This window comes from Drosophila serrata, unplaced genomic scaffold (genome assembly GCF_035046125.1).
Source record: "Drosophila serrata isolate PLE 108 unplaced genomic scaffold, ASM3504612v1 contig_2, whole genome shotgun sequence".
NCBI classification, from domain to species: domain Eukaryota; kingdom Metazoa; phylum Arthropoda; class Insecta; order Diptera; family Drosophilidae; genus Drosophila; species Drosophila serrata.
In genome coordinates, this window is record NW_028256900.1 from 1,139,398 (window position 1) to 1,165,266 (window position 25,869).

At 36.7% G+C, this 25,869-nt stretch overlaps 2 protein-coding genes and 1 long non-coding RNA gene across 3 annotated transcripts in view; 1 reads left to right on the forward strand and 2 right to left on the reverse strand.

Moving 5' to 3' along the window:
- The window catches only part of LOC147645179 (uncharacterized), a 97,463-nt gene that overhangs the window by 65,437 nt on the left and 6,157 nt on the right, over window positions 1-25,869 (reverse strand). The gene's annotated exons all lie outside the window — the stretch shown is intronic.
- LOC110178931 (uncharacterized) lies at window positions 872-3,383 on the reverse strand. Its single transcript, XM_020946222.2, has 4 exons — window positions 2,873-3,383; window positions 1,904-2,814; window positions 1,739-1,844; window positions 872-969 (listed from the first exon to the last, which is right to left on the reverse strand). The coding sequence occupies exons 1-3, from the start codon at window positions 3,249-3,251 to the stop codon at window positions 1,746-1,748; spliced, it is 1,389 nt and encodes a 462-aa protein (XP_020801881.2). The 5' UTR covers window positions 3,252-3,383; the 3' UTR covers window positions 872-969; window positions 1,739-1,745.
- On the forward strand, window positions 24,000-25,762 carry grim (cell death protein Grim). The gene has a single exon (XM_086833871.1). The coding sequence runs from the start codon at window positions 24,287-24,289 to the stop codon at window positions 24,716-24,718; it is 432 nt and encodes a 143-aa protein (XP_086689997.1). The 5' UTR covers window positions 24,000-24,286; the 3' UTR covers window positions 24,719-25,762.

The window sequence follows — 25,869 nt, forward strand, 5'->3', positions numbered from 1 at the left end:
GCCGACTGCCAGGGACAGCATTTACTTAAGCGTGTTATCGGCGTAAAATAAATCTCCGTGGAATGGTCAAGGAGGAAGTTTTTGGGCCCACTGGCAACCGCTCTTCGTATCTGTTTTAGTGTTTTCCAATCAGGGATAACCCGAAAGGACATTGGTCACGTGTCAGCCGCTGGTCAGTTGTATTTGTGGCCTGGTCAGTTGAGTGTGACGTGCGTCACATAATTGCAATAAATTAGAAATTGTCATTCGTGGCAGTTGAAACAATGTGAGAGACTCGTCACCCCCTCTGGTGAAAGGACCTTAGGATCCTTCCTCCCCAATTCGAATAGAGTTAAATCTTTGCATTGGCCAAACAATTTACGCTCTACAAATTTACCTTAACGCACCGTCAACGCACAGCGTTTTGGTTGCATTTACCTTGGCAAACAAATTTGGCAGCACACGCAGCTGGCCAAAATATTTGCTTAGCCCCAAAATCCATGGACAAACTAAAGCTACTAAAAATTAATGCAGCGAAGAGAATGAAGAAATTACGGCTTCAGGAAGCGCGGAAAGTTAAGAAAAACTCTATGAAATATCAGGGGGAGAAATGAAAACTCGATTAAGATGTTCCCTTTAAAAATAAAAAGAGAAAAGAAAAATATATAATGATATATATAGATAAATGTAGACATTAAATACTTCAATCCCAAGAATAGAATCCACAAAAATATACACACTTACTAGTCGTCATACATCTTTCCAAAATTTCTTTAAGTAATGGATTTAGCAGTAAATGGGATTACATATTAAGAATGTTTTTATATAATATATAATATGGGTAAAATAAAAAATTCAATCGATTAAACATTAAAACTGCTTTCCTTAATCATTTCAAATAATAAAGAAATTATATTTCAAAGATAATGATATAAAAATAAGAAAATAAAGGTAAGGTCTCCGATTCCATGCCTTCAAATCTCCATCAACCTGAAAAAAAAACACAAAATAAATAGTATTAGTATTTAAAATATTCCACAAATCAACAACAAATATTTACCTAAAACCTATATACCCCAAATAAACTCTTACAAAAATCTATGCAAAAAATTAAATCGGAATACAAAAGTCGCCGAGTCCCCAGGAAGTTGTACAAATAAAATTTTATGATTTTCCTGAAAGTGCTCGGGCCGTACTGAAAGGAAATTAATCCCAGAAAGACAATGAATGTAGAAATTTCCACAATGATCGGCCTAACATATTTCACATTGTGGAGGAGAGAGATAGAGATGAGGCCACGCCCATAACTTTTGGCCAAAACGGAAGTGCTGCCCAGACAGGCAAATGGGGCGCGCCAATAACAGTAAAAACCAATTGGCAATCGTTAGTTTTTATAAGACATTTTTCCTTTTCCTTATTTTTTTTGTTTTGCGTCTTGGAAAAGTTTGATGAAATCGTCAAAAGGAAAAATTCATTTTCACTTGTCCGAGGACTTGTCTTGGTCCTCCCCTCCCCCATGAAAAATCAAAGTCAATCACCAGCAACAGATTTGGTCAAAGCGGAAATGTGTCGCAATGGATTTGTGGGTGGACCCTTGAACCTTTTGGACTTTTGGCCAAATTAGATGGGGACAAAGTTGTTTGTTGTCCTAGGAGATTGACTGGGACTTTGAGGGGGGAAAATGTTGTACTTAGTGCGTCATTTTGATACTTTAACTGTTGATACTTTAGCTCTCTTAACTCTTAAATAATTTACTTACTGTTTCATTAAGATATTTCATTGTAAGTTTCCCAAAGGGTGCCAATATTATCATCAATCTGAACTATACACAATTCGGAATAGGGTAAATCGTATAAAATATCAATCTGAAAATATAAAAATGTTGTAAAAATACATACTTCTTAAAGTAAAGATTCATAAATACCTGATTCTTGCTCAAATTCATAGAAGTACATTTGAACTTGAATGGTTTATCCACAGTAACATCATTTTCCTTTAAAATTTTAAATAAAGACCTGAAAAAATTCTCACTAAAAGCCGGAGAGGTACGTGCAATACGAAAAGATCGAATATTTTTGCAATCTGAGAGAACTTTAAGCAAGCGATTTCGTTCTAAGTCTCCATAAATATTCAGAACTTCCATTGTCTTTGAGTATTTCGAAATCCAATTAAAGAAACGATCTGGTGATATTTCGTAAGAAGAGTTTAAGCGAAATGCACGCAACTTTGGAAAGAAGGGGAGTTCAAAACAATTTTCTCCAAAAATTAAACCTGGTAGTTCTAGACTCTCTAAAGCACTCGAATGCTTTTCAATCCAATCAATAGACTCTTTGGGAAACTCATCAACTTGTGCCATATTCAAGGAGGTTAGCATCGGACAATATGGCAAGGGAAATGTTATAACTTCAAAGTCCTCATATAGTATAAGATTCCTCAAAGCTGGTAAAACCCAATCCGAGGGCAAAAGACTTGAAAATATTTCGGATAGAACATCCTGTCCGAATAAGGAATTATTTGTTCCCAATATTTCCACGGTTTTCAATTTCATTTCTAACCATTCACGGAAATCACTATTGAAACTTGTAAATCTAGTGTGCAGAGTTCGTAGTTTTTGACAAACCGGAAAAGAAGTTTCAATACGGACATGGTAGAGTTCAAGTTTTTCCAAAGCTGGTAATTCATATGCCATTTCCTGAGAATTGGATATTATTTTTCCACCAGAAATTAGCAAATTGCGAAGCATTTTCAAGTCAGATGAAATATCATTAATTTGCAAGACAACCATTGTTCCTTTAATTGCCAAGGTTTCCAAGTTAACCATTTCCTGTAAGTGAGCTGTAAACAAAAATAAATATATTAAAATCTGATTGATTTTGGTTATTTTAAGACTTACCAAGATCCACAGGCAACTCAGTGCAATCCTCTATATTCAGACCTAATTTCTTGATATTTTCAAGATCTTTTAAAACAAATAAGATTTCAGAAGCGTCTTTATGCTTTATATCAAACTGCACTTCAATTAGGTTTTTTAATGGCATAATCATGGCCTTGAAAAGCACCAAGTTTTCCGATATAAGATCCGCGTGACTTATAGTTATTGATTGTAGGTTAAAGCAATACTTTCCAATTAAAGAAAATTCTAGCGCAAATATTGGTGTCATAACAATTTCTTCGACAATTTCACCATAATTTTGGAAAAAATTTGCCAAATTCTCTGGCAATTCAGTGTTTACGGAAATTTTCTTAAATAGATTTAATTCTTTCATCTCCATTTTTGGTATTTTTTGTACAATTTCACTGGAAATCACTTGAAGCGAGTAGCTTTATTAATAATCGACTGCTTTACAGAAAGTCTCATGAAACACTGAATGAGTGAGTATAAAGTATATAGAATATCAGAAAAACACTGCCGGCAACGTAGTTGAAAAAATGCTGATATCGAAAAATGCGAATTATTCACACGATCTCTGGCCAATGAAGTTTAGGGTACAGCCCCCTTAGGCGACATTTGCTGAATAAGCGACTTGAAGCATGGCACTAGGGTGCCTCAAAAGTCACAAGGGTTACTCATTTACTTCAATATTTAACACTTAAAGTTAATTTAAATTAGCAAGGTAGTAGAATTTTCAGAAAAAAGTTAAATAAATGCTTTTGGGATAGGGTATTACCCTTTGAACCAATAGCTAACAGCAAGTGTATTCAAACTTCGGCTTCAATAGGTTTTCTTTTTTGATTTTCAAAGTTTCATTCCTAATCTGCTAATGTTTTTGTGAGAACAAGTCCATATCGAATTAATAAGTGGAACAAATTGCATTCTAAGAAACAAAAGCTGTGCCAGAGAAGTATATTAGCATTTAAATTTATTTAAATTCTTTTTGAAATAGTACATAAAATTACATTATTAATTTTTGAGTCCTCTGCTAAAATCGCAAACAATCAAAACGAAATCAGTAAACAATAATCTGTTTATTATTTTAAAATCTACTTTTACAGAAAACGAAACCAGCCAGAGCTAAATGGAGAGCATGAAAAATGAAAAACAAAAAGGTCTAAATAGAATTAAAACTGAAACCGAAACGAAATCAGAGACAGCACAAAGATTACGCTTCATTAACATAAAACCACAAAGAGCGAATTGATCACGAGATCAATTAAAGACCTCACAGCTTTGCCGCGTTATCGCTAACTAATGGATCACAGCAGAGTTCGACAGTTATCAAAATGTTAATGATTCCCAAAAACCAATCTCAACCACAACGACCCCGATCCAATCCCAAATCGACCCGAATTGTTATTTTTTCGTCATGCCAAGGGGCAAAACTCTTTGACAGGGGTCCCCGAATCTCTTGGCTCGGTTCAGTTCTGGTCTCGCTCGGTGTCACATGTCAATTTTGAGGGAAAACCCCCTTCGGAAAACACTAAGGAAAATGGGGAACTGATATATAGGAATACTTAAAGGTAAAAAAAGAGCAGGGAAGAATATCGTAATGCTGTCACACTTTAATATATATTTTAAATCTAATTAATCCCTCATAAAATACGTATTTCTATCGAATAGTATCAAGATACTTGCAAAAAACATATCCTAAAATATATAATTATTATAAATATTTCCCATATTTTTCTTCAGTGTCTCAATAAGAAGGAAAGACAGCTTTCTTGACGAGATGACAGCCACACAAGAGAGATCCCTAAGAACTCTACGCCCAATGTGTTAAAACCAACCATTAATATTAATAGTCCTGTGCGTGCTGTACGTGACTTTTCCACCGAACCCTTTCCCTTGGCGGCAGCGAATCTTTTGGCAAAACTGGCGTTCTTATCGTTTGATTTGTAGACATTTTATTGCTTTATTGATGCGTTCTTATCAAAAGCGCAGCGTTTTGTTTGATGGATTGTTCCCCGACTTGCCCACCTTGAGACCAACTCAATTCCCTTCGGGTATAAGTCGTCAGCATTTTTATGCTGGTAGCCATATACTTCCATATACCTCACCTCACACGCAATTCGCCTTGGGAAACTTTTCCCTTTGTCAAAATTCCGAAAATATTTTTCGATTTGATTGGCACTTACCCACCCAGCGAAAGGGTGAACTCAACAAAACACACACAAAACGATTCCGTTTTGTTATGGGAAAAATCGAGGGGGATGAGTTTTCGAAAGAGTTTGTTTTGGGAATTCGAGAAAACCAAAGGTAAAATTATAACCTAATGGTATGTAATCAAGGAGGAATCAATAGGAGAAGGTTAATAATAATATAATATAATAAAACATTTAAAAAAAAGTATTTTAAATATTAAAAACATGAATTTTTAGCTTGATATTCTTGAAGTTCACATTACTTTTTGTGAAACTCAGTCAAGATTTTAAGCCCTGTCCATAAAATGTTAAAAAACATCTCCAACACTTATTTAAATAAATACAAAACGGAACTTTTCCAACAACTGTTGTAAAATTTTATGTATCCTTTACAAGGATTTATCCTTACAAGTGCTTACCAATTATGCAGGCATCTAAGCCACGCCATAAATTACTAAACAGAAGACAAGAAAAAACCACTGAAACTTTCGGCGAAAATATTAAATTTTACGAGCTTAATTTGTGTACGTGCCTGGCTTAGAGTGGCAAGACATGGCGAGATCCTTTCGATTGTCAATTATAGCGATTGAAAAGTGGTCGCCAGCAGCTACTTGAATAAACCAATTTTATTGGGAAATGGCCGTGGAACTAATCTCCTTAACAAGGCGAGCATTAGAGGGGCTAAGAGCCGGGACTCCTGGCGTCTATTCATATTTCAAAAGAGCCAAGCCAACGAACCAACCAAACTTTGAAAACCTTACTGGCTCGAACGGGGCGCCATTAAACTTTACGATGCTTGGGGGCCGTAAAGTATGCAAAGCTATGCCCAGCTATTTTGTAATAAAGGGTATTCCCCCAGCCAGACACACTTTGCCTTGGCCCCAAAATACAACCCAACACTTGTGTTTTTCTGGTCCATTGTTTTGGTTGTGCGGAAAATGCAATAGCTTGGACTACACTGGAAAGATGTCCTTGTCTTATATTGAATAAAATTATCAATAAATATATAAGATTCAAAATAGGTTTCTATGAACCAAGTGAGTTCGTTGTAAGTCCTTTAATTTCTGTAAAGAAGCACTTGTTCAGCTTGAATAAATTTCGTTACCTTATTGTTCTATTAATATCTAATTTCTCTAACTAATTATCAACAAAATCTTCCCAGTGCTCATATAGAAATCCATCCCACTCGTCGTGTGTGTGTGTTTTTGGCCCTGCAAAATGTGTTGGCATAAAATCAACAAAAGTCATCAAAAGATATGCGCGCCTCCAGTTGCAGTCTCGGTGTTTGTGGCTTGGCAAAAACTTTGCATATTAAATGTCATTCGGTAAAGTGGAATTAAGGAAGCGCTGCTTCAGGAAATGCTGAAGCCTGTCACAGCAAATTATGCTGAAGTGCGTCTGTCAGTCAGGATGCGGATCCTGTGGCCACACATCCTCCAGCTTCAACGGGAGTGTAGAAGGAAGATTTTTGGCTCCTGCCATTGAGCCATAAATGAAAACTAAACAAGATTTCGGGCCAAAAACGGGAAAGACAGAGAGTTGCACGAGTTGCTGCAAATTTTATGAGCTAATTTTAATGAAGTTGTTCAAAGGCAGGAAGGAGGTTTTGAGTTGATGAATGTCGACACGATGCAGACAAGTTTATAAATTATGCCCGGAGTTAAGATAGCAATGAGAATGTCATTAAATAATTTAATGTGTTTGTTTTTTTTGGGATATAATCAGATCTTGTTTCCTATAAAGTTACTTGAAGAATGTATTTAAAAATTATTTATATAAATCTAGAAACCTTTACTGAAGCACCTGATGTGCTGGAGATGTATCCCCGATCCCCTTAATGACCTTTGTCACGGCTTTTAGCCAAGTATTTGACCACACACTGGGTTCTTTATAGAAGGATTTAATGCTCAGGATGCTCCATCATTAGCGGCCACTTTGCAACGCTGTGAAATTGTATCAAGTATTTCTTTTTGGGTTTAAAAGATATCCCAAATTTCATGCTCCATTAAATTATCATACGATTCCCATTCTCTAAAAGAAATCTAATTAAATTAAAATCAAATTGTTGTATTCGGAATCTGATCTCTACCCAAGAAGCAACTCCTGCCCTTTGACCCCTCAAATGTTTCTCTCTCTCTCCAAAACCGTGACGATTTCGATTTGAGTGTCAAATCAACATCATTATTCATTATCAAATATATTTCGATTTTCTCTCCTTTATTTTTTTGTGAGGTTTGCGGTTAACACAAACCGATGCCGAAATCACAGCTGGATTTATATTTTCCTGAAGGGGTGAAGGGGGCTATATTTAATTGAACTTTCCCCCGCGAGTAGAGGAAGTTTCCTCACTATATATATATGTATATATGTTCTAACAAAGCAATCAATACGAAGGGCATAATTAAATAAAACTAATGATGCCAATGACAGACACTGCTGCCACGGGTACTAATGATGGAGTATAGAAAATAAATGAGAGTGTTGGGTATTTATAGAGGGTTTTAGTTATCCAACGATAAGTGGAAACTATTTAGAGATCAAATGGAAACTTGATTAAGTAAAATTAAAGGTATTTTTGTATTTTATATTATATTAACTAGATTACATTTCCCCTCCTTCTTGGTAACCCTCCAGAAATTTAGATCTGGTTCCAGACAGATTTTTATGTAGCGTAACTAAACGTTAATTTATGAGTGAAGGGAGCAACTTTCACTGGAGTGCAGGAGGAATTAAAAAGAAATTAACACGCTTCCAGAAATTTGGTGAGTTCGAGTGGGAGTGTGTGAAGCCAAGTGAATTTTACAGACGCCTCTTTTTGGGACTCAGACTGAGACTCTTTGTCTAATTGAGTTGGTTCCTGTTTCTGGTTCCTGGCTGGTGGCCCGTTGTCTTAATTTTAATGCCCTCGTAAAAGCAGCGCAAAAATTGAGAGCCATAAAATGTCCGACGCAAAACATTGAAAATTAAAATAAACACATAAAGTGAGACGCCGATGGGTTGCGATATGATACGCCTGATAACAAGTGTAATACACATATGCAATCCTGATCCCAACTCCACCCGCTATATATATACAGATATATAGCTCCGATCCGGCTTTCATTCAGAAAGTTAACCCTGCGCCTATAAATCAAACGAAGCGTGAAGCGCGTTTTATCCTGTGGAAGGAATGAAAACCGGTGTCTGTCGTAATTTACATGCCAGCAAAAGTTGTTAAAAATGATTTTAATGGCCTTACGCGTCACATTATGTATGCTTGTAAAAAGTTTTTACGAGTTATTATGCCTTCATTTCTATAAATTATTTATAATTTTGAATATGTCTTGAATTTATTATCATCTACAAGGGAATTTATGCAAACATTTGGTTTTCATTTGTCGAAATGGTTAGGGTTTCCTTATGCTAGATTTTAGACATTTTATAATTTAAACAAAATATTTAAAATGGTTTATCAGAAAGATCCTTTATTAATTATTTCAATAATTAGGAATAAGCATAATTACTAACTGAGAAGTCAAAGTTTAATAACAAATAAATCAACAGAAACGTTCGCAGTAGAGAAGTATAAAACTCAATGTACAAATTGTTTCATAAAATTAAGTAAAGTAAATATGTTACAAATTAAATTAGATATGGATTATTAAAGGTATTAAGCATGAAAATAACTAGTTTACTTTTAAATTGAGAATATACTGAGAGTTTTACTTCCCTCAAGATTTCGTACATAAAAGTACAAAGTTTCAAGCAAAGTTTCTGATTTTTAAATACAATTAAAAACACCTTTATAATCCTTGAATAATTTCCTATAAAATGTCTTCCAGTTACCTCTTTCCTTAACAATTATTACCACCTCCCCCCAGTTGCGATGAGCCCAGGCAATCTACATTAACAAAGCAAACAAAACTACTCAAGCGTCAACAGAAATATGTCATTTAGAAAATTATGAAATATAAACAGGGGCACGAAGGCAGGCCCAGAAGAAACACTTAGCAGTAAATGGAAAATTATATGGCATGCGTTTGGAGTGCTGAGGATGATGATGATAATGATGACTTCCAGGGTAGGAAAACCAACAAACAGTAAAAAAAAACAGTCAAACAAACATATGACAAGGCCATAAATTAGCCCGCATAGTGGCATCAGGTGGAAAAGCAATGATTGAGGTGGAACAGGAGGTGGCATCTATGTAGTTTGTGTAAAAAAATAAAACAAACTCCAGGCTCAAGGCTATGCGTTAGCTGGCCAAGGAACTGTGTCCTTAAAAAGGGGAGGAGGAGGAGGAGGGTGGCAGTGGGAGGATGCAAAGGATATGTGTGTGTAAGGGGTGGAGTAAGTAGTTGAGGTGGCTTGTTGTCAGGCCATAAAACAAAGTGCTGTCTACAAATAATTTGACTTATTCGTGCAGAACAAATCGTACGTCATTTGCTGGGATACTAAAACTTTTCAATTTGTCTTTCAAGGCACTCGAAAAAATTGGGGAACATTTTAAAGAAGGATTATAATTATTTAAGATAAATACTTATACTAAATAGAGGTAATAAGCTTCCAAATTGGTTAAAAGGAAATAAGTAGAATGTTGAGGTATTTTTTAATTTAATAGAATCTTTAATAATTTGGGAACTATCTATAAAAGATTTCCTATATAAAAAAGATACTATAGAGCTAATATTCGGATAGTATATTTAAAACATTTTTATAGGAAAGTATACCCAATATATTAATAATATAATAACCATATAAAAAATGAGACATTCACAGAAACTAAACATATTTTATCTAAAATATAAAATTCTAGTTACAAATCACTTTTAGTTAAAAATACATTTTAAGGTCTTCAAAGGTTAAGTAATATACTTTCCTATATTATTATATATTTTTCCCTTACTCAGGATTTTTTCTAAAATTTTTCCCAATGTATCCTTGCTACTTTTCCCAATCTCCCGACCTTACACAATTGCGCAATTAATGTTTTTGCACTGCGATGAGAATTATGTGCGTGACAGTGGCAGACGGTGAAGATGTCGCCCGGAGTCTCGTCTCCTCCGCTAATATGGAGTCCTGGATAGAGCCATAAATGTTGACTTCAATTTCCAATTGCTCGGCTTTCCAAAGCATTTTACGGCTTTTCACATGTGCCCTCTCTATATATATATTTTGGCTCTAAATGATTGCAGTTGACAGGAGGACAAGTTTTATGGAGCTCACAGGCTCGACGATGACGGCCTAGTCGCGATAATGACGGGCTTTTCGCTTTTGGTAAAATGAAATCATAAATTTCGTAATTAATTTGCATATACGAATGCAGTCTCCCTCCCTCTCCCCGGGGGACTAACGTATTTAATCATACCAAATTGGCATCATGGCTCAATTTTAATGGCTCACAGGGAAGGGGAATTTCAAATGGAAATTAAATTCGTAGATTGCCTCAAAACTAATGAGCGGCATAGAACACATCATTTCAAAGCATTATATGGGATCATTAAAATAAGAGAAATAACTCTACTTTTGTTTTGGCATTTTAATTGCTGTCTCTTGAATAGTTTTTGGGGGTTAGTTGGATTTATGCAAAATCATTAATTAAATTATGATTTGTGGAGGTATTCAAGGGGACTGAAATATAGCAATTTTGAGGATTATAGTACTATGATATTATTACATTAGAAAAATTCTAAAGAGCTTTAAAAATCTAATAAAATTATAAAAATGTATTACAAAAATCTAACATGATCAATAGAATTTAATACATATTTTATAAAAGTTACTGCTTTCTTAATATTATTTAATATTAAAACCTTCTCCAATCCTGTAATATCAAACCCTTTTCCCTGGCATTTTCCACAGAGATCACGTCAAACAGTCAAGACTTCAGACTACCGTTTGCTGGTTTTATTGTTATTCATTAATTTTAATGTTTGCACAACCTGCGTACAGTAAGTACCCAGCGAATTGAATTGAATTTCGAGTGGCCGAAGTGGCCAGAGTCTGGGCCGGTTACGATAAAGCCAAAACACAGAGGGCCAATGAAGCTAAGTGCCGGTTATGAACCCTTTTCGCATTTTGGGAGCTGGCAAAACAAAGGATTCGAGGGAAATGGGTGAGAAATTGGGACCACCTCCTTTCGGCTGTCCTGTAACATTTGCGTAATGAAAGTGTGAGCTTGGTATTGTTGGAGGAGGAGAGTTCAATAAACCCTTCAACACTTGAAGAAACTTCTTGTAATCAGTTGTTATAAAACAAATATTGAATCAAAATATAAACTAAAAGTAGAGCTTATTTTCTCTTTGTGTTCTTTAGTCTGCAGGATAACAAAACAATAATAATCCAGCCAAAATTGATGCGCCCGAAACATGCAAAAGGAAATCGAGGGCAATTAAAAAGCATAGAAAATGTATGTTTATTATTAGAACTAATGCCAAATGACAATTGTCAGGGTATGTCCCCCTTAGTCCTGCCCGCATTTGGTATAATTTTGGGTACAGTTGTGCATTCGTCCCACCTGAACATATGTCCCCGGGTGGCATTAAGGGTATTGAGTTGTCAACACAATACCTGTATCAATGTCCAACTGAGATGCACTCCTCCCTCACTATTCCAGGCGTATCTGTATCTTTTCCCCTCGAAGCTGCTGGCATCCCTCGGATACAAGATAGATTCAAGCGAACATATGTGCGTGAGGGCGTTAAACTTGTCCGATACCGAAAAACGCAACCATGTAATTTGTTATCCAACAAATTTATAATTGCATCAGCAGACCAAAAACAACACGCACATGCCAACCCAGAAACCAAAGGGAGGATGAGGAGATGACTTCGAGTCAAAATTATTATGAAAGTAAACAGGCGGCTATATTTGGACTACACACTCGTGTCCTAAGTGGGCAGACTTCTGACTCTGACTTCGAAGTCTTCTTTTTCCCCTTACCCCAAACTGTCCGATACAATTTTATGGTATGCTTAACATTTTGTACATTTTTCGGTTTTTGGTTTCTGTGGTTCCTCCCTCTGGACTCTTGTTCCGTAATTTAATTTTCCTCTTTCTTGATGGAGAATAGAAGCAAAGTATTTGTTGATTTATGAATTTTTAAATCAATTTGACAAGTTACTTTCCGGTTTTATAAGAGATTCCGAGTTGGACTTGGCCTTTATTGAGAAATATCTGATATATATTTCTCTCGTTTATTACACTTAATGAGATTATGGCAATGTTTTGGGTCAATTTCATGCTTTTAGTAAGCAATTTTCTTATTAATTGAAGGGAAATGTATGGATTTTTTAAAGTTATAAAGGGAATCAATATTATACACATTTTTTCAATGATTTTCTGTGACTAGAAAGTATAGAAATATTAAAAAGATTACTAATTTTCAGGATATTCCCATGAAGTTTCTTGATACTCATTTTTGCAAAACATTTTTGACATATACCAGCACTGACAGCCATTGAAAATCTTGTACATCCCTGAAACTCCTCTAATAGTTTCCCCCCTGACTTAAACTACTTAAAAGTATTTTTTTTTTTTAATAATTTCTATATACAAGTATTAAAAATAATGCCAAGGCGTGACGAAACATGTTGAATTGTAACAACTTGCTACCCGCCCGGTTGATCGACAGGAACTTGTGCGGATAGGAAACTCCGGGACACGGACACGTTTTCCTACTCGCCGGGCGTCGCTCTCTTTTGACAACTCAAGTGACGTATTACTCAATGGAGGTCTGCCTTTGGTTACGCCTGACAAAGAAAAACTTGAAAAAGAATTTTAAAAAACACTCCCCCGCCACCAGGAGGAATACTAGCAGCACCAGCACCACCACCATTCATCAATCTCATCTCTAAACCCAAAAATATATTTGGTGAAATCTTGGGGAAGGTTTAAAATGTGGAAATTCCCTTTCGCTTTTCAACTGCGATTACGGAAGAACTTGATCGAGGAGGAGCGTTGGTCAGGAATTTCATGGGAAAGTGTTATAATTTAAATGAGAAAGGCATCGTAATTGATTTCTCTTGATGTTTCGGAGGAAAAAGGGGGAAATTGGTGGGAACGTGTTACCTTTCGATACGGTTTGAAAATAGTTCTGTGACTTGAAATTGATTTAAAGTATTTTAATTGGGGAGAAAGTGATTGAGTGGAGGAGAAATACATTTAAGCAAATAAAGCAGAGAAGATTTCTATACTTAAAAATAGTTTACATATTTTTCCTCATAATTTAAGTTTTTTAAAACATTTCTACTCGAATTAAACATTAAAAGAAGACTAGTTTTGCCTCTATATCATGAGTATTTCGGTTAAACTTATACATTACTCAATATTTTCTTTCATTAGTTTTAACAATATGAAAAAGTACCCAAGGCAAGCTTTAATTACCTCAGTACTTCCTTCCAAAGCCTCTTGATTAAACCCAAGCAATCATTGGAAAACTCTCATTACATTTCCCTATTGAACCCGATTTTTAGGAAGAGCTCCCCAGTCTAGTCCTTAACGATGCCACCCTCATCAAACGTTATGAACCCAACTCACCGGTCTGGGCAAAACTAATTACAAAGCTGGACCACAAAAAGCATCGTGGCCAGAAAAGGAGAATCCGTGACTGTGACTGTGAGTCCTGGTCGTGGCAGTCCAAAAAATTGGCAAAACTCTGTTCGCTGTTTTTGTCAAGCGTGCAAAAATGTCAGCAAGTTAAAGGCAAAACCAAAACTCTGGCGAGGAGCCCTTTTGGAAAACTGAAAAGCCAACGAAAAACCACTCGACTCGACATGTCAACTCGAATGGAAACGAGAAAGGATTCCGGGGGCTGGTGGAGAAGTTGGTAAACTTTTTGGCGAGTGACATGAAAAGGACATGTCACACCGTATGCGCACATTAAGTGTAGCCACAATTTATCAAGCCGCATAAATCTAAATCGAGTCTGGGTCGCATCAAAAAGTCAAAAAGCTAATTTGCATTTAAAAGGACCCGAAAGGGACGGCCACAACAATGCTGGCAAAAAGGATACTCCAAAGTATATTCGAGTATATTCAGCCATATATTCAATTTAATAAGCCAAGATAAATGAAGGCAAACCTGAGCCAAGCAGACGGAGACGAGCAACGAGTATTCCCCCCAGACATACATATCCTTCCTTATTTGCATAGTTTTCGCTGGGATCCCTTGGACACTTCCGTCAATATGCCACATGTGTGCACACTTGGTGTGCACTTCATCAAATCGCCTTCGTTCTGGTCCTGTTCGTCCTGTGTTCCTGCTAGCTGATCCTTGTCCCCAGTCGATAAGCGAGTTTGTGGCCAAGTTAAATTTGGCAAGCTTACAGCGAAAATGGGAAAAGTTAAATTACTTTTGCTTATTTAGGTTTAGTTTTTGCAAAAGATATTTATTTTTGACCCTTCTAAATCAGAGAAGAACATGTTGTAGATATTACTTTTTGTATTTTAAATTAAAAAATCAAAAGGGGTTTCACTTGGTCTAAGATCGACAAACTAGCAAGGACATAAATTCAAGAAATTGTACAATCTACTTCACCCTTCCCAGCTCATCCTTACTCCCTTCCTGAAATCTCTAGAGTCTCCAAAATTAGCCCATAATCAAATAAGTTAACGAGGAGTAACCAAACTTGACAATTGGCGCATATAATTGCAGTTTGCTACGTCTGTGCACCGCAAATACAACAAATCAGCAATCAGCAAATTTTCAAACCTAATTACATCATTTGTGGAATAGCCCGATAAATGTCCTTCCTGGAAATCACAGTCCTGGCTAGTCTGCGGTCGCCGTTTTTGAGTCCATCGGAGCGTGTCACAAATGGCAGCCAATAGAGCAGAAAGCACAGCTCAAGTGGACACTCGCAGGGCAGGACCTTCGAGTCCTTGTTGCCTGAGGAAAGAAAACCACTGAGGCGTAAACTAATTCTCGTAGGCGTTGCCCAAGACGAAATTGAGTCACTTACTGGCCCCCAGTGTTGGGAATTTGATTTTTCAATTGCTGCTAATTAGACTCGAAAGTCTATACAGTATTGACAAGTTGTCACAAGGAAGAGACTGTCAATTTTAATAGTGAATGAAGAAAAATAAAGAGGCTTTGGGGATGAAATGTTAAAGAAACTAAGAGGAGTTATTTCTAGTTAAAAAAAAATAGCTTTGTACGTTTAATTTATAACCCTTTTCCTAGTAGCTTTTACTAAATGCTCTTGAACTTGCCCCATGTTTCTGACAACCCCTTTTAGCTTCGAGTACAGCCTAGTTAATGGATGTAGAAGCCTATTAGCAACTTTATTCCATGCCATGCCATTGCACCTTGCTGTCAATTGGTTCTTGTTTTTATGTTTCTCTCTCTTATTTTTCTCTTTTTTGCTTAATACTTTTTCCTGCACTTTTCCAACGCCTTTTGTTTTGGCTAAAAGCGTGCAAAAGTCCGTGCGAATGACAGCTGTCAGTGGCGCTTTTGCAATCAACGAGTGCCTGTCAAACTGACAGCCTGTTGCTCACCCGACCGGCTCTCTTTGATTTTCCTGGAGGCGCTTTCCATTTGTTTCAGTTGCAGTGCAACTTTTTCTTGGCTTGCCTCGACTTGGCACTTTCACATTTTCCACGTGTTTTTTTCTTCGCACATACGGTCAGACGCCTACGCACAATGATGGGGAGGTGGAAAACCTTGACAGGGTTTTGGGATGGGAGATTTGCCATTTTCCCCTGGCAAGTGCAAAATGCAACAAATGTCATTAAAAACGTGACATAAAAATATATTTTATGCTTGCACATTCACATCTCGGTTGCGTTTCTCATCCCGCGTTTATTTGATTTTATGCTGCAGCGGAAAACTTTCCACATCCCCATTTCCCCTGCTCCTTTCCGTCGTCACTCTGCTCATTTTATGCTGCATCGCATCGCGGATATAAAATAAAAACAAGGAGGGAAATTTATTTTATATTATAACACGGGGATACTCTTTGATTAAATATAAATTGTGGAATTTTTTAAAATTAAGTAAGACGGAAAAATGGTATTATACTTCTCAGTACATGAGGAAATTCTTCTTTTATATTAACAAATAAAAACATTTGATAATTCAGTAGCTCATAAAAAACCTTTGTTATTCATATTGAAACTATAATAATATATATATATTAAAATATAATAATATATATAATAAATTATAATAATATATAATAAAATATAATAACATATGATAATGTATGAGAAAATATATATTAATTTATTTTACAAATATATTTATAATGTTTCCAGCAGTGCTATTTATATGAATACCTTCTAATAAGTCTTTATTGTAAACTACTTTTAGTAAATAGTTTTCCTCTTTACTAATTTAAACATTTATCACAACATTTGGAACATACCTTTTTAATATTTTCTAAATAATTTCCCCTGGTTATAACAAACTCTTCACTCAACCAAATATACCCCAATCAAGGAATTCTTATAAAAAATATATAAAGAAAAGCGGAATGGTATTTCGCATGCGTTTTTCAAGATTACAACTGCTGGATTCTGATGCTGAAGGTTGAGGCGGCTTCTGATGAGGATGGGAACGAAAGTTGAGGTTACTCGCCCAACCGAGGTTGAATGACCTAGGACAATAGATTTATGCTTGGGGTAGTTGTGTACCATCTTGATTCCGATGCCAACTGCCCGCTGTGCTGATTAAGGGCGTTTTGCCATCTTAAAGAAGGGTTATTACTGCGTTCCCTTACGGGAATGGGAATGGGAATGGGACTATCCCATTTCGATTGCTTCGTTAAAGTCGCCTCTACTCGCCGTAGAACTAGGGACCAATTTCCAGGCAATTTGCAAGCAATTTGATGATGCACCAAGTCCTGCTCCTCCTAATGAGCCCAGGCAATTCGCATGTAACAATGCCCCAAAGTGAAATGCCAAAAAGGGGAAACGGCATCGACACATCTGCCCAAACGAACTGTCTTTCAGTCTGCTAACGTGGCTCGTACCTCGTATTCCCAAAAGCACATTAAGGCCAAGACGAGCTGCAATTTGAGTTGGCTGAGTTCTCCTTCTTCCGTCTCCTTACTCTCTGTGTGCATATTAAATATAACACAAAATGCATATTAAATGGCATAAGCCACAAGCAGCGAAAGGTGCATTTTAGCCAGAATCCTTTTGGGATGGCTTTAGCTACTAAAACCTTTAAGACTTGACGGAAACGCCAGGGTGTTGTAAAATTTTACAAGTCAACTATTTCGGTGGTTTTCCCGTGTTTTCATTTCCCGGAAAATGGGATACGTGAGCGTTGCTCAGTCGAGTTAGTTGAGTTGAGTTGAGCTGAGCTAAGTTCAGTTTATGAACCCCCAAGGATCCCGGGCTTAAGAAGATATCCTTTTTGCGTATCGAGTGGATTAACCATTTTTAACTGATATATAGAAGAGATTCTATAAGGAGTAGCTTTAAAGTTGCTGTTGAAAAGGTAAAGAAGAATTAATTGCATTTTCTTTTGGGTTTAAGGCACTGGTAAAATTCTAAGAGACTTGGGAATAAGTTTTCACATATTATATTTAACATAATAAATATTAAAAAATTCCTGAGAGTCCTTATATTATATTTATTTTTAAAATTTTATATAAGACCTTCAAGAAAAATGTTTCAGGTAAGACCTTAACTAAAGAAACCCCTAGAAAATGCTTCCATTATAAACATTTGCATCTTAGCTTCCCCCAATTTTCCCTCTGTGTAATCACAAATGAACTTTTCGGCCTTTTGCAGCTTATCAGTCTGAGGACACGTTGTCAGTCTCCTGCTGATTGCACTTGCAGCTCATTAAAATCGAAGTCTGAGTCTCATTTGGCCGAATCAAGGAAAAACGCATTAAAAAGGACCCACCAAAGGACACACAAAACACATACAGAGCTCCGAGAACGGGTGAAAAGTGCACTTTACACATTTGTGCGTAATGATTTTCCATTAACGTAAATTTGAATTAACATCGGAGTGGCATCAGGAGCACTGTGTGCAAAACGTAATTACACCGCATCCTGTAGTCCTGCAAAACAAAAATATCTTTCTCCTACACCGGGACGCAGGCAGATTCATTTGATAAATGCCAAATGACATTAACTGCATAAACCTGTGAATCCTGTGGCATTCGAATAGCGGAAGGATGATGCTCCGAGCCTGCTGTTTATGGTAATTATTTATTTGCCACAGCCGTTGCCATTTTGTTGGACTTTTCATCATCAGCCATTAACATAAAATTTTATGTTTATGTCAATGTACTTTTTCGGTTGTCACGTTGTTCCTGACTTTGCCACTGTTATTGCTTTGTCTGTGTTTGGTATTGCATTTTCCGAAAATGGAAAATGGTTAAGGAAAAGGATCTTATTTTAAGCTGGGTTTTAGCTGAACTCTCAGGGTTTCAAGCGTTCTCTAAACCTAATTGAAATGGTATAGTTATTCATGATTAAAGCCCCTTCATTGACTCCCTCCAAAAGGTTCAACTAAAAACCTCAAGCTAACCCGTTCCTTCCGAATTTCCTCTGCCATTTTCCGCAATTAAACACAAACAACCTGGGATAAGTTCCTAATGCTAAAAGCTGGTAGAGTCCTATTCCGCTGCTTTACTCCGTTTTAACCACTCCAGCCAAGGCTCTGCTTTCCATCTAAATAAAATCCACACCGTCTAATTAAACAAAAGCTCGAAAAGTCGAGGTGTAACCAGCATAAATGAACATTAACTTGAAAATAATAAAAGTGAAGTAGCTGTGTAGCTGCCGAGAAGGGAAAGACGATGCCACGCCTCGAATTTCATGGCATAATAAATGGCTTGCAGACCGATGAGGGAAAACTTTTCCACCTCGCCCGAGTGATGAAGTAATGAAAGCGCTGAAGAAAAATTACAATTCACGAGCGCAGCGCAGTTATGAACTTTTTCACGGCGCTAAATAATGCACACGAAAGTGCTCAGCCAGTCAGTCAGGGGTTAAGACTGGGTTGGAGGGGGTTAACCAGCGGTGGTTCCTTCATTAACTCTGCCAGTGCCCGCCAGATGATGATGATGATGAATTTTGTATAAAATGCTTAAATACCAGCAATTTAACTTTTGTCGGGTGTCGTCCATCTCACCTTCCTGTTTTGGCTTCAGAGAGGGAGAAAGGGGGTTTCGGAGGGAGTCCTTGGTCTCAGGACATTTCAATATGCAACTCGGCGAGCTTCTTTTAATTTAAATTGACTTCTCTCGGGAAGGACACGGGGATTCCCAGAGGATTTTTTTTTGGCACTAGCTGATGTCGGGTCAGAAAACTAATCAAAAAGCTATGAAAACTTTGTGTATAAGGTAACAAATTGGAAAGATTTTTAAAGAGAATATAGAACGAAGTGTGAGATAAGGTTGTGTTAAAAAAAAATAAGTCCGTAAAATCATTCACTCAAGATTTGAATGGATTTATTTGTAAACTATTATTAAATACAATCTTTTCTCTTTACCTAATGTACAATTAATAAACAGGATTTATTAAAAGAAACAATTAATTAATAATAGCATTCCCTAACAAACTTTTTAGAAGCACTTAAACGAAAATTTTTCAAAATAAACATGGTATTAGTCTACTATTTAAACCCATTTTCTTCTCTTTTAAACTACATTTAAGAAATGCTAATAAAATCTACCCTTTGTTTCGTTTTATGTTAAAAAAAATATATAAAATTAAGTATATTCATCATTCTGATTATATTTACCACATCTTCCTTCTACCTTAAATTAATTACAATAAATCTTTTCACATTTTCCAGCCACTTCCTTTAAGTTTTTTTTTTTAATATCATTTTTCCAGTTCTGCACATTACAGCCAACTGTCATTGCAATTGTGCATACAAGTACACATAATTAATTAAGGACCCTGACACATACCGCCCCCAGCAATATCCTTGCCCCACACACACACTCATACCCTCTCTTGCCATTGTCCTTTTCTTCGCGAAGTCATCATCATTCTTTCCCCCCTCCAACCCTGTGCTAACTGAAATGTCAAAAATGCAAGTGACAAGTGTGAAAAAAGGACGAGCTGAAGAAAAACAAAAGCGGACACACATGGCCAAAGGATGGGCGAGCTTTTCCTTTCCTTTTTCGCTCTGGGAAAAGGGGCATCAATTTTCTGAGGGGATGTAAGAGCCATTGTCTGCTTGAAGACGCTGCGCGTTCGTGCAAAGCTGAATAAATTGAAATTTTAAAATGTATGAAATTAATTTTTGGCGTCGTCGTCCCTTTTTTGGTGACTGGGCTAAAAAGTTCACTCCGACGCCTCACAACGATGATATCACATGATTATTTATCTTTTACGCACACTTACACCCGCACACACACACACACCCATATGCAAAAAGGACGTGGGTCCTGGGCCTGACACTTGCCAACACACTTTGTCAAGTTTTTAGTATGTTGTCAGCATTTCCCACCCCTTCAACAAGGACTCTCGGTTTTTTGTCTTAGCCCTTTTAAGCCATTTGTCAAACACTTGGCATGACGTCATGTGTGTGGGTGTGTGTGGAGTTTTTCGCAGATTTTCCTAGGATATTTACAGCTACGATTTGGGCGGTAAACTGCCTGGGTCGTGTTGCAACAAAATTTACATATAGATTAGCAACAGGACGATGAGACAGAGACACGAATGGACACTTGATGTGAGCCTTGAATGCACTCTGTTTGGTCCTTTCGAGGACGATGATGATGATGCCTATGATGAGGATGAGAATGGAGATCATGATGATGTCTGCAATGCATAAGTGGAAATCATTAAGTGGCCCGGCCACATCTTGTAAACCGGTGCGTAATCCTGCAGAGCCAACAAAACGGTAGCAAACACTTGCAGAAAAATATGAAGAGTTTTAAGGAAAGTGAAGAAAAATATGGAAGTTATATTAAACGAAGAAATAAAAAGGGTTTACTATTAAGAAATGTGTTTACTAAATCAAAATTAATTAAATTACAATATTGAATGTTTATTGTTATTAAAAAAACAGATCATAATCAAAGACAAAAATCTTGAAAACTCATCTGTACTAAATAAATAATACCTGGACTTATTAAATATTTAAAAATATAATCCACATTTAATGTTATTTTTTAAAATCCCTTTGTTTTTCCCCAAGTGCATGGTCAATTGTTTACAGAACTGAACTCGCAGCCTGGCATTGTTGCCATTTCCGTTCACTTCTCTCCATGGAGCCCATTGTCCATAGTCCTGGAAATCCCCTGACAACACTTTTGGCCCTTTCACATTGTGCAAAAAAAAGAAAATTTCTGCGAACAATCCTTGAACAATGCATGAAATAATTGCACAGACCGAACTGGACGGTTGTGGAGTGTTGCAAAAGGAGAGTAGAATTCCAGGTCCTTACAGAGAGGACATAATGATGGGCTGCTGGATATTGGCCGATGATGGACATTAAAACGCGTATGATGAGGCTTAAGTAGTCACACACACACAAACACAGAGTCCTGGAGAAGGACTCGTTGGGGGTTTAAGTGATGCTAACATATTGTCCATACATGCACTAGAGCCTAGGGGAGAGTTTCCTCCGAGAGTTGATATTTCTTGGCAGTGATTACTGTGATTACATATTGCAAAATGAAAATCTGTTGAGGAAAATATAAATAATGTTGCCGAGGGAAAAATGAGAGTGATTCACGGACAATGGACAAGGTGAATGCGGAATTAATTTATTAACATCTGTCATGATATTCTCTAGGGGAAAATCTATAGCGAGTTAGTAAAGATGGATGCTTTAAGAAAACATTAATAAGCTTGTATAATAACACTTAATTAGTGATAATTGAGCTTAGAATTTAATCCAAAAACCTATAAATAAATTCCACAATCTAACATTTAAAGACTTTCTGTCTCATTAGCTACCAATCCCTATATCCTAACTTTAAAGCATCACACGCACAGTCCCTCCCAGTTGGGCAAATCGATATCCTGCGGCCTTGAGCTTGACATTTATATATACACACACACACACAAAAAGGGACACAAAAAAAGAGCACGTGCTGTCGACTGTGTCAAGGGGAGCACGCCCAAGGGCCACCCACAATTTCTTTAGAGGAGCCGCTCGGGCTCCCTAAAACGAGTCTCAAGGTCGCACGCACAAAACGGGAGAGAGTCGAAAAACTGGATGTGTGGGAGGAAAAGCCGGCCGGCATGACCTTGGAATTGAGCGAGGAAAAAGCTGTTGCCGGTAGGAGACACCAAATGGCAGCCCCTTGGCCTTGGCAGTGGCCTTGAAACTTTGTTAGGAGCTGTTCTCCCCCAGCAAAAGTGTAACATTTGCTGGGGAGAAAGGAAATAAGCTCAATTGGCATTCTCATTCTTGCACCCCGGGAATCTTTTTCTAAGATGTTAAAATGTTTCCACTTTACTGACATTTATTGAGAATGGAAGTCAAGGGAGTAGAGGAAAAGGGGTTAGAATAATTCTGTAGTATAATTAATTATACATAAATATAAAGGAAGTACTAATTTAGGATTTTTATAAGAGAAGTACATATGTTCATAAGATTAACAATTAATATTTATATATTTTAAGACCAGTCTTAAATTTAAGATTTCATTTATCTATTTTAATGAAGGATTCCCTAAATCAAAGTTTAAGGTTTGATTATTCCTATTCCTAACTCTTATTAACAATTGTTATTACTAAAAGAGTAGTTCCTTGTTTATTATTTCACAGAATAGACTTTTCTAGCATAAGTTTTCTTAAATCCCCTTTTATTAAGGGTCCTAATTTGCCCCGCCACTGTTTCCTTTTGGCTTTGCAACTATCCAGGAACAGCTTATCATAATGGATGAGCTCCAGTTTCCATAGAAAAAGATGGGGGAGCTTGGTAACGCACAATCAAACACACTTTCCAAGGTTAAAATTGTCGTCAGCAGAAAATGTTTGCAGGAATGGAGCTGGAACTAGATTTTACTTGAAGGTCAAGCCATTTGGGGGTCCTTGGGGGTGGTCAAGTTTAAGGTTGCCAATGGGGGGAAAATATTCAAGGACCATATTGCAAGGATTTCAAGTTTAAGGATTGGCTTTCGAGTTGAAGGAGGTTTATTAAGAAAGCAGGTTAGTGGTTGAAGGAGAGTCTTACTTAGACTGAAGGAGGGTCTAAGTTGAAGGAGATTTATACATAAATTGATTTCCGGATTATACATGTTCTTAGGGTTTTTGTACCTAAATTTGTACAGAAGCTTTAAGTAATTTTTACTTATTGAAAAATAATACGGTATTCGTAATAATACAAATATTATACATTAATTTTTTCTATACTTTCTTAACAAAATAAATCCCTTTTAACCCTTTTTCCATAAAAACCTAGAACAAAACCCCAACAAACAATTGTTGATTCATTCTTCCCAAGAACTCACAAATAAATATACCCAAAATTAAATTCGAATTTCGAAACATACAACAATTTCCCCTTCATAGAACAAAACACAGTTCTTTTTAAATAAAGCCAGGCTAAGCCCCTCAAATTCGAAATGAGTTCGAAAACACCCCTCAAAAGACCAACTTCCAAAGAGCTTACGTCGAATTTGACGTAAGGCAGCTACGTAGAGTGTATTTTCCCCAATTTCTCACACATTTTCCGACTCTCTTGTACTCTCTCTCGCATTTCCCTCCCCCCTTGTAGAGTGAATCCCCGCAGTAAAGGTAACAAAGTCGCTCCTTTTGGGGTGGCAACTGGTGGCTAGGGTGGCAGAGACTTGGCACTCGGTTCGCGGTGGTGTGAGGTCCTGTGGTTGGTGGTTCAATTGGTTGGTTGTTGGCATAAACAAAGCACACACACACAGACACACACACCACCTCTTTGGGGGTGGTGGCAATAATGGGGAGGGTGGCAAGAGAGCACAATTTGCTTCCGACAGGAAACCAAACACACAGAGAGAGCGACAGTGCGCTCAATTTTATAAATGTGACTGCGGCAAGGATATCGGTAGTCAGTCCACGCCGAAACCTCGAACAGAGAACATTGAATAATAAGCGGAAACGAAAAGCACACAGCTAGGAAAGTTCGTCAAATGCGACAAGTTTTCCTCATACGTTTTTCCCGCCAAATGAGTCAGAAAAAATAACCAAGTGCTTGAAACGAAAAGAAAAGACTTACAAAATAAAAGCAAAGTGCAAGCTAAAAACAATTTATGAACAAATATATTACAAATTCAAGAAATATATTTTGTTTAACATCAAAGAAAGTCATTGTAATTTTGCATAAAATAAAATATTACAATGGCCATTGCATACTTCATACCCGATCAGGCCCAATTATTGGCCCGAAGCTATCAGCAAAATGCCCAACAGGCAACAACCACCAGCCAAAGGACATCATCTGCAACATCTACACAACAGCCAGGACAACAGGCGCAACCTTCACAGGAGCAACCTGCACAGCAACATCAACGACAGTCCCAACATCGTCCTCAATTCCGAGCCAACATATCGGTGCCCCTAGGCAGGCAACAAGGATCCATGACCATGTCAGAGTTCGGATGCTGGGATCTTCTGGCTCAAATCTTCTGCTATGCCCTAAGGATCTACAGTTACAATTCCAGCCAGCGACGGCCGACGGTCATACAAATATCATTCGAAATCAGCGGCGGCAGTCTAGATCAGGACTCTGATGACGATGTCACCGATGCCACCGCCTCCAAGGATAACTAGATTTCGTTCACCAATTTTTCACCTGGGTGGCGAGAGAGAGAGAAGGAAACCCAATGGGTTTCCTCTCTGGGAAAAGGCAGGCTCAATCAAAGCGCATTGTGATTTCTTTTTTGGGTATGGACACACGAGGAGGGAAGAGTTTTTGTAATAAAAGAAAATGGATATTTCCAACACAAAATAAGAAAAAATATTTTTAAACTATTTTTGAGAGACAGAGAGAGGAGAGGCAGAGGAAAAATTCAAAATTTGTCATCGATTTGCTGAAAGTGATATTGACTGTTGGTTACTTATTTCGATGCCGTTTTTCAGTTCCAAGAAAATGATTTAATTTTTTGGCAAGCAAACACAAGCAATGGTTTCCCGGTTGGTTCAAAATTAATTTCGAATGGCAGAAACAAGAAAAGAAAATATATGTAAAATTATCATAAACCTAATCAGTGTCTATACATATGGGTAAAACCACCAGCAAATGTATTAAGCTAAAAACAAAAACTAATTGTCAAATTTTTGCATTTCAACTACTTAAATATATATAGAGTTTTAACTAAATAAATCCAAACTACCATACAGAACCAACAAAACAAGAACAACAAACGACAACAACTCAATTGTACAAAATAGTTTCTAAGCAGACAGTAAATTTTATATGTTTACAAAAAATAAATAAAACGAAACAGAAAATACAAGAAATACAAATGTCAATAATCTAACTACGAAAAAAAAGCAAAATACAAAGAACCGCCGAACCGAAAAAACTGAGAGAGCCACAAAAATAACAACCAAAACAAAACAAAACATTTAAGGAATTTTGATACAATTAATGAAAAATATTTAAAAAGGCCGAATGTATTTTACAATTATTATTGATTTTAGCAAAATTCAAAATATATTATTTCCCTTTTTGGCATTGCAAATTAAACAAAACAAATTATATATATTTAAATTAATCAAATGTAAAGAGTTAGCATTTGTAAGCAATGAAAAATTTTATAAGACAAGTAAGCGACAAAAAATAAATACAATTTTATAAAAACAAATACAAAATACTTTATATGACTTTTTATTTTTGGTATTTTATTTTTCACAGGTTTTTAAATAGGATTTTCTTGGAACAACAGCTTACTGAAGTCCAAATAATATTATTTAATTTT

Coding starts and splice junctions, on each gene's coding strand:
- LOC110178931 (XM_020946222.2), bottom strand. CDS start 3,251: ATGGAGATGAAAGAATTAAATCTATTTAAGAAAATTTCCGTAAACACT. Junction 2,815..2,872: donor TGAGTTGCCTGTGGATCTTG/GTAAGTCTTAAA, acceptor TTTTGTTTACAG/CTCACTTACAGGAAATGGTT. Junction 1,845..1,903: donor TGAATTTGAGCAAGAATCAG/GTATTTATGAAT, acceptor TTATATTTTCAG/ATTGATATTTTATACGATTT.
- grim (XM_086833871.1), top strand. CDS start 24,287: ATGGCCATTGCATACTTCATACCCGATCAGGCCCAATTATTGGCCCGA.